Genomic DNA, 11245 nt, shown 5'->3' with positions numbered 1-11245 from the left:
GGGACACCCTCAGGAACTCCACCTTTGTAGTTCCCTCCGCCTGGAATGCCCTTCCCTGCAACTCCCCGTGGCCCAGCCATGGATAAGGCCACGTGTGTCCAAGCCCCAGCACTGTGACCAGCCTGTGGCAGGGGCCTGGCTTCCATGTGCTCCTGTCCTAGCTGTGTGCAGCATATGCCAGCCCCCAGGCCCCACTGGAGCTGTGGTTTTCCCGAGAATTCCAGTGCTGCCGGGAGCGGCCCCCAGGTGTGCTGAAGGCCAAGGAAAACAGGAGGTGAGCTCATGGCCCCAATGTAGGCAGCAGGCAGGGCAGGCACTATTGAGGACAGGCTTCATTGGAAATGCTCTGGCTGGGACCAGCTGCTTCCACCAACACTCCATTTACAGGCCTGTCTCTCTTCACGCACTCTCTGTGGCTCCCCATTACCCTCGGGAGACCACTGGAGCCCCACACCACCAGCACTGCCCTTTCACACACAGCCTCATCTCCTGCTTCTCACTGAGCCCCAAGAGCTTGTCACCTTGAGGTCAGTCCATCCAACGGGCCAGGTTGGTTCCTGCCTCAGGGCCTTTGCCTATGCTGTTTCCTCTACCTGGAATGACTTTCTGCTACCTCTGCCTGGCTGTGTCCTCCTCATCATCCAGTCCTCAGCTTGGTGGTCCCTCCTCCTCCAGAAGCCCGCCCTGACCCATCCCCTTTCAAACAGATCAATTTCCTGGGGGCTCCTACCATTGTCTGTGTGTCCCATCACAGCCATGAGCCCACTGGGCTCCCCATTTGAAGGAGAGACTGGTCTGACTTCTTCACCCTGTGTGCCCATCACCCAGCACAGGAGACATGACACACAACAGTCCTTGATGTTTGTGAAATAATTAATGTGTCTAGAAATGTCCCCACCTCCAAGCTTCACATGCTTCCCTCCACCAAAACTGCCCTCACCTTTTCCCTCTGCTGATCCAAGTCCTCCTTTTCTTTTATGTCTGTCTCCTTGCTACCTCCTCCAGGAAGCCCTCGGTGACTTCTCTGTAGGCTCTCCAGAAAAGATATCTGGCTCTGAGTCTAGATTCACCCCTGCCCTCGGGCAGTGGCCTTAGGCCAGTCACTTTTTCTCTCTGGGCCTCAGTTTCTCTGTCTATAGAATAGAGGCTGTGAGTACTGGAAGGTGGGAGTGGAGAGTGTTAACTGATTCCAGGAGGTTAAGGGGTTTTGTAACTCCAGAGTGTGGCTGGCCAGTTAGTGGTAACTTTTATTTTTATTACAGGCTGTTCCCACAGCAGCTGGAGCACAGTTTGGAAGGTATGGCACAGCCTGGACAAACAGAAGCCCCGGACCTCCCCTTGCTAGAGCCCTTTAACTTGCTCCCCTCCAGATGGGGGCCTCACACCCCATTGCACAGATTGGAAAACCAAGTGGGCCTGTCCCCTTGGACAGGGGTTGGGGCAAGATCCTGAACGCTGTCCCCTCCTCCACCAGCCGAGGGACCACGGGGAGGGGAGGGAACACCAGCAATGAGTTGGGTTGGGGGGAGTCATTTGCAGCCCTCCAGCGTTGGGGCCAGAAGCGGCCTCCTTGGACAGAGGCAGGAAAATTGAGAGTCCCCGGTCTCAACTGCCCCTCCCCTATTTTCCATTCATCATCATAATCATCATTACTATTAATCATTAATTAATAATTATTAACTTATTACCTCCATTGTGTAAGGGAGGAATTACGCCCGGGTAATTTTTGTACTTTTAGTAGAGATGGGGTTTCACCATGTTAGCCAGGCTGGTGTCGAACTCCTGACCTCAGGTGATCTGCCCGCCTTGGCTTCCCAAAGTGCTGGGATTACAGGTGTGAGCCACCGCACCCGGCAATTTACCCAGTTTTGAAGCACTTCAGGAGGAGTGGAGGGCCAGTCAGTCTGATCCATAGTGGGTGGACCTATTTTTTCAGACACTGGTGACTCTGTTTCCCCAAGTGTGAGCTGAGAGCGTGGCCATGGAGCCTGCCTTGTTTGGAACTCAGGTTTGGCATACAGCAAGCACTCAATCAATCAATCAATCAATGAGCTGAATGCTATGGCTGGATCCTGTAATCCCAGTTATGTGGGGAGTATCGCTTGAGGCCGGGAGTTTGAGACTACTAGCCTGCACGACATAGCCAGACCCGGTCTCTAAAAATAAAAATAAAAATAAAAATAAATTAGCTGGACTTGGTGGTGCACGCTTGTAGTCCCAGCTACATGGGAGACTGAAGCAAGAGGATGCGATACAGCCACACCCCGTCACACACACACACACACACACACAGACGCACACACACAGTGAATGAAAGTGGGGGCAGTACCCCCTGACTCCCTGCCCCACCAGCTCTCTCCACAGACCCCGGGACTCAGTTTCCCCACCATGTCGAGTTCAGCCGCGGGCGACTTCGCGGGGCATTCCGGGCGGGGACTTGAACGCAGGGGCCAGCGCCATCTGTTTACCTTGAGGCTGGACGTTGGGCAGGGCTGTGGTGGGCCGTCCCTGGGGCCGGCCGTGCCTTGGGGATAAATAGGCCCCGCGGGCCTCGTGGGCGGTAGAAAGCGAGCAGCCACCCAGCTCCCCGCCACCGCCATGGTCCCCGACACCGCCTGCGTTCTTCTGCTCACCCTGGCTGCCCTCGGCGCGTCCGGACAGGGCCAGAGCCCGTTGGGTAAGCCGCGTTAGCACCCGCGCCGTGCCCACGGCCCCACAACGGACTGTAGGACCCGTGAGAGGCCCGGGATCCAGGCTGTTTGGGGCTCACGGACTGTTCGTAGGGGACGTGCCGGGCGCAGAAAGCAGGTGGCGGGACCGAGACTAGAGGAGCGCAGTGGGGCGTCGGAGGTCCGGGTTCGCTGCGACGGTGGGAGTTGGTGGTGGGATTCCCCGGCCCCATGACGCCTCACCAGGTCCCCTGCCGCCGCAGGCTCAGACCTGGGCCCGCAGATGCTTCGGGAACTGCAGGAAACCAACGCGGCGCTGCAGGACGTGCGGGAGCTGCTGCGGCAGCAGGTGCGGGGCCCGGGTGCGGGGCAGGGAGTGCCAGGGAACGGAAGGGGGTCTCAGTTCCCAGCGAGGAGAGAGGAAGTACCCGAGAAGGTGGAGAGGAGATGGGGAGGGAAGGGGGTCGGCGGGTAGGGAGTCCTTGGCGAAAAGAGGCTGTAGAAAGGGACCCCGGGGTAGAGACAGGGGAGACCCGAGGGATGAGGAGAGTTTGGGACCCCGCTGATTCCATCCCACCCCTGCAGGTCAGGGAGATCACGTTCCTGAAAAACACGGTGATGGAGTGTGACGCGTGCGGTGAGCGCGGCGGGGCGGTCGGGAGAGAGAAGAGACGGGAGACGGAGACACAGAGACAGAGACAGAGAGCCAGGGAAAGCTGGGGAGGAAAAGAGACGGAAGGAGATGGAGGCTGACGGAGAGGTGGAGAGACGAACGGGAATGGGATGGGGGGTGTAGAAACAGAGACAAAAACAGACAGAAGCGGTGCGAGAGTTTTGGGAAAGTGAGAGACGCCACGGGGCAGAAAAGCGGGACAGAGACTCAGAGAGAGACCGGGGAGACCCTGCGGTCAGAGCGCGCAGCCTCTGGGGCGGGATCGCGGACAGCGCAGGATTTCGGGCCGCCCCGGGGCGGGGGGTGGGGGGGAAGGGGAAGCCTCCAGCCCCGGGGCGTGGCCATGATAGGCTCTGCCCCCGGGCGAGCCACCGATCAGCCCCGCCGCGTCTCCCCCCTCCCCCCCGCAGGGATGCAGCAGTCAGTACGCACCGGCCTACCCAGCGTGCGGCCCCTGCTCCACTGCGCGCCCGGTTTCTGCTTCCCTGGCGTGGCCTGCATCCAGACGGAGAGCGGCGCGCGCTGCGGCCCCTGCCCCGCGGGCTTCACGGGCAATGGCTCGCACTGCACCGACGTCAACGAGGTGCGCTAGCCCCGACACTCCACCGCCCTGACGACTCCCTCTACCGCCCCCCAATCTCTCGCCGCCCGGGAGACCCCTTCCTCCACTGGGAGTGTTCGCCCCGAAGAGTCTCTCACCTCCGGGGGCGCACGGCCAGACTACCTCCTTACCGCGGGGGGACGCCCAACCCAAGGACCATCCCCGTCACCACCCGGGACCACCCGCCCCCACAACCCCCTCCATAGCTAGTGACGCCCGCCCCGACGACTCCCTCACCGCCAGGGGTGGTCCGCCCCAGCTACCCTCCTCGCCGCAGGGGATCGCCAGTCCCAACGACCCTTCCACAGCCAGGGAACGCACGCCCAGACCCCCCGCCACCGCCGGGCACGCACGCCCCGACGACCCCTGCCCCCCTCTGCTGGGGATGCCCGCCCTCATCCTTCCTCCCCTCGCCCATGAGGGAACAGCTCTCCTCTCCTCTCCCGGTTGCGCCCTTGCCGTCATCAAGGCAAAGTCGTGCCTGACCCCTGCGACAATTGCTTCCATCTCACGTGGCGAAGAGCTCCAAGCACTGGCATATGGCCCTTGAACTTTCCACATCCGAGACACTACGAGGTGCGGCCCCCAGGGCCCAGCTCGAAGCCCTCTGACCCTCTGTGGCCCCTCCTCCCCCAGTGCAACGCCCACCCCTGCTTCCCCCGAGTCCGCTGTATCAACACCAGCCCGGGGTTCCGCTGCGAGGCTTGCCCGCCGGGGTACAGCGGCCCCACCCACGAGGGCGTGGGGCTGGCTTTCGCCAAGGCCAACAAGCAGGTGAGGGGTGTGGGGGCCCCATTTTTGGAGCAGAAGGGAAGGGGGCGTCCATTTTGTTTACCAGTAAACTCCTCTTCCAGCCTCCTTCCAGCGGGAGGGGTGGGGAGAGGAGGGGTCCGCTGCGCCAGGGCTGATCGGTTTGGGGCAGGATGGAGGGGAGAGGCAGGATGCGGAGGAAGTGTGGAGGAGGTGGGAGGTCCGGAGGTGTCTGCGTGGGGTGGTGACCTCTGAGTTCCCCTCCCCTAGGTTTGCACGGACATCAACGAGTGTGAGACCGGGCAACATAACTGCGTCCCCAACTCCGTGTGCATCAACACCCGGGTAAGGCCCGCTGGGGAGGAAGAAAGGATCGCGGGAGGTGGGGCGAGCGGCGGGCGGCCTGCGCTGACCTCCGGCGGCTCCGGCGCAGGGCTCCTTCCAGTGCGGCCCGTGCCAGCCCGGCTTCGTGGGCGACCAGGCGTCCGGCTGCCAGCGGCGCGCACAGCGCTTCTGCCCCGACGGCTCGCCCAGCGAGTGCCACGAGCATGCAGACTGCATCCTAGAGCGCGATGGCTCGCGGTCGTGCGTGGTGAGTGCGGGCGGGCTGGGCTTGAGGCGGGGTTGGGTGGCGGCCACTCCAGGGCACCCACTTACACTCTCCCACAGTGTGCCGTTGGCTGGGCCGGCAACGGGATCCTCTGTGGTCGCGACACTGACCTAGACGGCTTCCCGGACGAGAAGCTGCGCTGCCCGGAGCGCCAGTGCCGTAAGGTGGGTGGGGGCGGAGCGGGGCGGGCCCGGGCAGGAGGGAGGGCGGGACTTCATGACCGCGCCCCTCACACCTTCTGTGCCCGCCCCCAGGACAACTGCGTGACTGTGCCCAACTCAGGGCAGGAGGATGTGGACCGCGATGGCATCGGAGACGCCTGCGATCCGGATGCCGACGGGGACGGGGTCCCCAATGAAAAGGTAGATCTACGGCTCGGCAAGGTGGTTCACTCCTGTAATCCCAGCACTTTGGGAGGCCGAGGCGGGCGGATCACGAGGTCAAGAGATGGAGACCATCCTGGCCATCATGGTGAAACCCCTCCTCTACCAAAAATACAAAAATTAGCGGGGCGTGGTGGTGCACACCTGTAATCCCAGCTACTCAGGAGGCTGAGGCAGGAGAATCGCTTGAACCCGGGAGGCAGAGGTTGCAGTGAGCCGAGATCGCGCCACTGCACTCCAGCCTAGCGACAGAGCAAGACTCTGTCTCAAAAAAAAAAAGAAAGAAAGAAAGAAAGAAAGAAAGAAAGAAAGAAAGAAAGAAAGAAAGAAAGAAAGAAAAAGAAAAAGAAAAAAGAAAAGACAGAGTGTGAGCGGGGCCTAGGGAAGTGGGATGGGGCGTGGCTTGGATGAGGGGCGTGGCCTCCGTGGTCTAGGAGGGGCGAAAGGTTCCTTGCGGAGGAGACGCGTCCTCGGAGATTTGGGAATCTGAGGAGTGTGACCTTTGCCTTCTCGACCTGATCTCACCCTTAACCCACCCTGTCATCCAGGACAACTGCCCGCTGGTGCGGAACCCAGACCAGCGCAACACGGACGAGGACAAGTGGGGCGATGCGTGCGACAACTGCCGGTCCCAGAAGAACGACGACCAAAAGGACACAGACCAGGACGGCCGGGGCGATGCGTGCGACGACGACATCGACGGCGACCGTGAGCTCGATGGGGGTTGGGGGGCGAGGAGAGGCGGCGGGCACCGAAGGGCGGGATTCGGCTCCGGGGCGGGGCTTGGCTGGTTTTGGAAGCCGGATGGGGTAAGCGGACTAGGGCGCCCTGGACCAAAGACCATGGTGGGGCGCCAGAAAAATGCAAGCTGGGCTGCAAGGCCAGGAAAAACGCAGGGATATTTGGAAGGGAAGGTGGTCCCTGTGTCAATGCCGCAGGCAGGAATTAAGAGGACAAGAGATTCGAGCCTGGGGTTTAGGACCTGGGAGGTGACAACTTTACAGATGGGGACATAGGGGCTCAGGGTGGCACACACGGGCACCCAGCTGAGCCACCCTGGGAGTGAGAGCCCGTCCCCCTCACTAGCCTTCCCTTGGATGGGACCATTCATTCTTAAAGTTCCTGTGGGCCAGACGGGGTGGCTCATGCCTATAATTCCAGAACTTTGGGAAGCTGAGGCAGGTGGATCACGAGGTCAGGAGTTCGAGACCAGACTGACCAACATGGTGAAACTCCGTCTGTACTAAAAATACAAAAATTTGCTGGGCGTGGTGGCGCACACCTGTAATCCCAGCTACTCGGGAGGCTGAGGCAGGAGAATCATTTGAACCCGGGAGGTGGAAGTTGCAGTGAGCCGAGATCATGCCACTGCACTCCAGCCTGGGTGACACAATGAGACTGTCTCAAAAAAAAAAAAAAAAAAAAAAGCTTCCATGAAGTTGGGACTCTGTTCCAGGCCAGCCTCAGGCTGGCCTCATCCTAATGAAGTCATCCTGGCCTGGTCCCAATCTTGGGGCTCTGGTCCCGTGGATTTCTGCAGGGATCCGCAACCAGGCCGACAACTGCCCTAGGGTACCCAACTCAGACCAGAAGGACAGTGATGGCGATGGTATAGGGGATGCCTGTGACAACTGTCCCCAGAAGAGCAACCCGGATCAGGTGAGGGCAGGCCAGACTCCAGCTGGGTAAGCCCTCTGGGTGAACTGCAAGTTGGATTACCCAGCCCACAGCCCAGCTTAGAGCATTTTACACTGCCAGAGAAATGACCTCCCGGTCCGAGCAGCCTGCGGTGGGGGTTTCCTTGGGGTCAGGAGGACCTTGGCTGTGCGGCTGGGTTGGGTGGGAGGCTTTCTGATTTCCTCTGTCTGATTATGGACCCCCGCATGCTGCCCTCCGCAGGCGGATGTGGACCACGACTTTGTGGGAGATGCTTGTGACAGCGATCAAGACCAGTAAGGAGGCCACCTGGGGTGAGCGTCCGGGTAGCCTTTGACAAAACGCTCTGGAGAGCTCATTGTCTCTGGATCCCACCTATCCACTCTAGGGATGGAGACGGACATCAGGACTCTCGGGACAACTGTCCCACGGTGCCTAACAGTGCCCAGGAGGACTCAGACCACGATGGCCAGGGTGATGCCTGCGACGACGACGACGACAATGACGGAGTCCCTGACAGTCGGGACAACTGCCGCCTGGTGCCTAACCCCGGCCAGGAGGACGCGGACAGTACGGCGGGGGCGGGGTCTGCGGTGGGGGCGGGGCCAGTGGGGGCTCCTGGCGCGGGGTCTACGGTGGGCGGGCCCTGACTTTAGCCCACCGAGGGGTCTCCCACCTCTCAGGGGACGGCGTGGGCGACGTGTGCCAGGACGACTTTGATGCAGACAAGGTGGTAGACAAGATCGACGTGTGTCCGGAGAACGCTGAAGTCACGCTCACCGACTTCCGGGCCTTCCAGACAGTCGTGCTGGACCCGGAGGGTGACGCGCAGATTGACCCAAACTGGGTGGTGCTCAACCAGGTGGGAGCGGGGTCCACGTGGGGGGTGATGGGACCCTAGAACCCCCACAGTGAGGCCTATGCTGAGGACAGGGTGCGTAGGGCTGTCACGGCCAGCCTGAGGCCCTCCTTTCTTTGACCCCATCAGGGAAGGGAGATCGTGCAGACAATGAACAGCGACCCAGGCCTGGCTGTGGGTGAGAAGCGGGGAGCAGCGCAATCCTGCCACGGAGCGGGCTCAGGGAGAGGGGCCAGAGAAGGGGCAGGCCCGGGCTGAGAATGGGCGGGGCCAGAAGGGGGCTGGCCCGGGCTCAGGAAGGGCGGGGACAGAGGGGCGGGGTTATATGGGCGGGCCCGGGAGGAGAAGGCGCGGGGCCAGAAGAGGGGCGGGCTCGGGAAGGGCGGGGCCAAGTGGAGCTGGACTCTGGAGGGGCGTGGCCAATGGTAGATGGGGGGCGTGGCTGAGTCCGGGCTCTGCGAGTGGGAATGGTGCAGGTCTGCAGGCAGATCGGGACCCAGGGGGCAGGTTTGGATTCTGGGTGCCAGGTTCCGGGGGCTGGGGCTGGCGTTCGGAAAGGCCACTGCTCTCTTTCCATCCCTAGGTTACACTGCCTTCAATGGCGTGGACTTCGAGGGCACGTTCCATGTGAACACGGTCACGGATGACGACTATGCGGGCTTCATCTTTGGCTACCAGGACAGCTCCAGCTTCTACGTGGTCATGTGGAAGCAGATGGAGCAAACGTATTGGCAGGCGAACCCCTTCCGTGCTGTGGCCGAGCCTGGCATCCAACTCAAGGTGCCAGGGCCGTCCGTGCCTGACCTCTGCGGTCCTCATGCCCTCCCATGACCCTCCGTAAAACCCTTTACAGCCCTTAGAGCCCCCCAGCCCCCTAGCCTCATACTATGGACCTCAAAGCTGTCCCAGCCCTCCTCTGGGCTCCCGCAGTCCCCAAATCCTCCCAGTTCCTTGCACAAATTCTCAAACATTCTCAGGGCCCCCCAGTGTTCCTATGGACCCTAAACCCTCTCGCACAGCCCTAAACTTTTCCTTAGTTTCCAAGTCCTTCTGCAGAGCCCCCCATCCTCCCAGACCCTGAATCTGTCCACGGACTCCCAAATCCTCTCATGAACCTGCAGACCACTGCTGCCCCCTGTGACCTATCCCCAAGCTGCCATTAGGCCCCTGAAGAAGGCTTCCTTGTGGGTCTCTCATCCGGATCCCCCTGGCCGCCCACCACCTGCTGCTCCCAACTGTCTCTCCAGGAAGGTGTCTAGGGGGGCTCCGGTGGCCCGCGAGGTCTCTGACCACCTTTCCTGGGTATTGGCAGGCTGTGAAGTCTTCCACAGGCCCCGGGGAACAGCTGCGGAACGCTCTGTGGCATACAGGAGACACAGAGTCCCAGGTGCGGCTGCTGTGGAAGGACCCGCGAAACGTGGGTTGGAAGGACAAGAAGTCCTATCGTTGGTTCCTGCAGCACCGGCCCCAAGTGGGCTACATCAGGTGGGGACTCCACCCTCTGTGGTGGGCTGGGCTGGGGACACACGGGCCCAGGTGGGAGTACCCTGGCCAGGCAGGGGCTGTGTGACCCTGGTCCCCTTATCTGTACGATAGGAAACATACAGAGCAGTTAGAATGAACCTATGCTGGTCCAGGCGTGGTGGCTCACACCTGTAACCCCATCACTTTGGAAAGCCAAGATGGGAGGATCGCTTGAGCCCAGGAGTTCGAGGCAGCCTGGGTAACATAGTAAGACCCTGTCTCTACAAAAAAGAAAAAAATTAGGCCAGGCGCAGTGGCTCATGCCTGTAATCCCAGTACTTTGGGAGGCCGAGGCGGGTGGATCACCTGAGGTCCGGAGTTTGAGACCAGCCTGGCCAACATGTTGAAACCCCAACTCTACTAAAAATACAAAAATTAGCCAGGTGTGGTGGCGGGGCCCTGTCATCCCGGCTACTCAGGAGGCTGAGGCAGAAGAATCGCTTGAACTCGGGAAGCGGAAGTTGCAGTGAGCAGAGATCGTGCCATTGCACTCCAGCATGGGTGACAAGAGTGAGACTCTGTCTCAAAAAAAAAAAAAATGCCAGGCATGGTGGCACGTGCCCATGGTCCCAGCTACTAGGGAGGCTGAGGTCAGTTGAGTCTGGGAATTAAGGCGGCAGTAATTGCACCACTGCACTCCAGCCTGGGTGACAGAGCGAGACCCTGGCCAGGACACAGCACACAGTGTGTATCCAGCTAGAAATGGGGCCTCACCCAGTCCCTGTTTCTCAGCCTCCATTCCATGCTGCTAGCAAGCCCAGGTGCTCTGTTTAGCACCAACTATGTCCAGGGCCCTTGATGCCCACCACACCAGGAAACTGAGGCCCAGGGCAGAGGCCTCACTTGCTCCCAGTGCAGCCCAGTCAGGGGTACCCATCTTCCAGGGCTGGCCACTGAAGCTCTGAGAGGGAAGGGTCTGGCCCAGATCCCCCAGGCCTCACCATGTCTGACCCTCAGGGTGCGATTCTATGAGGGCCCTGAGCTGGTGGCTGACAGCAACGTGGTCTTGGACACAACCATGCGGGGTGGCCGCCTGGGGGTCTTCTGCTTCTCCCAGGAGAACATCATCTGGGCCAACCTGCGTTACCGCTGCAATGGTGAGCCGAGGGCCAGCGGGCCGTGGGCGGGGAGTCTGCACACAGGCCCTGCTGGCCTTCTCAGCCCTCACCCGCCTGCCCTCTCCCTGCAGACACCATCCCAGAGGACTATGAGACCCATCAGCTGCGGCGAGCCTAGGGACCAGGGTGAGGACCCGCCGGATGACAGCCACCCTCACCGCGGCTGGATGGGGGCTCTGCACCCAGCCCCAAGGGGTGACCGTCCTGAGGGGGAAGTGAGAAGGGCTCAGAGAGGACAAAATAAAGTGTGTGTGCGGGGAGTGGCGGCTGTGGTTTTTGCTGCATGGAGACAGTAGGGACGGGCCTCTGAGGGAGGGTCGGGCCAGGGAACCCCAAACCAAGGCCTCAGTGCTGCAGCTGCTGCTGAGTGCCAGTGGCCTGCCAGGGACTGTCCAACTGTGA

The 11245-nt window shown here is 61.0% G+C and overlaps 1 protein-coding gene across 1 annotated transcript; it reads left to right on the top strand.

The window, feature by feature from the left end:
- Positions 1-1924: 1924 nt before the first annotated feature.
- COMP (cartilage oligomeric matrix protein) lies at positions 1925-11103 on the top strand. The gene is made up of 19 exons (XM_034945518.3): positions 1925-2677; positions 2933-3018; positions 3255-3306; positions 3753-3925; positions 4580-4717; positions 4964-5038; positions 5127-5285; positions 5363-5467; positions 5558-5665; positions 6235-6394; positions 7227-7345; positions 7586-7638; positions 7731-7912; positions 8026-8204; positions 8331-8379; positions 8785-8981; positions 9514-9686; positions 10683-10822; positions 10915-11103. The coding sequence occupies exons 1-19, from the start codon at positions 2599-2601 to the stop codon at positions 10959-10961; spliced, it is 2274 nt and encodes a 757-aa protein (XP_034801409.1). The 5' UTR covers positions 1925-2598; the 3' UTR covers positions 10962-11103.
- Positions 11104-11245: the final 142 nt, after the last annotated feature.

This window comes from Pan paniscus, chromosome 20 (assembly GCF_029289425.2).
Source record: "Pan paniscus chromosome 20, NHGRI_mPanPan1-v2.0_pri, whole genome shotgun sequence".
Taxonomy (NCBI): Eukaryota; Metazoa; Chordata; class Mammalia; order Primates; family Hominidae; genus Pan; species Pan paniscus.
Note: the sequence above shows the minus strand (reverse complement) of the source record. Positions and strands in the feature narration are given on the sequence as shown.

Coding starts and splice junctions, on each gene's coding strand:
- COMP (XM_034945518.3), top strand. CDS start 2,599: ATGGTCCCCGACACCGCCTGCGTTCTTCTGCTCACCCTGGCTGCCCTC. Junction 2,678..2,932: donor ACAGGGCCAGAGCCCGTTGG/GTAAGCCGCGTT, acceptor CTGCCGCCGCAG/GCTCAGACCTGGGCCCGCAG. Junction 9,687..10,682: donor CCCCAAGTGGGCTACATCAG/GTGGGGACTCCA, acceptor TCTGACCCTCAG/GGTGCGATTCTATGAGGGCC.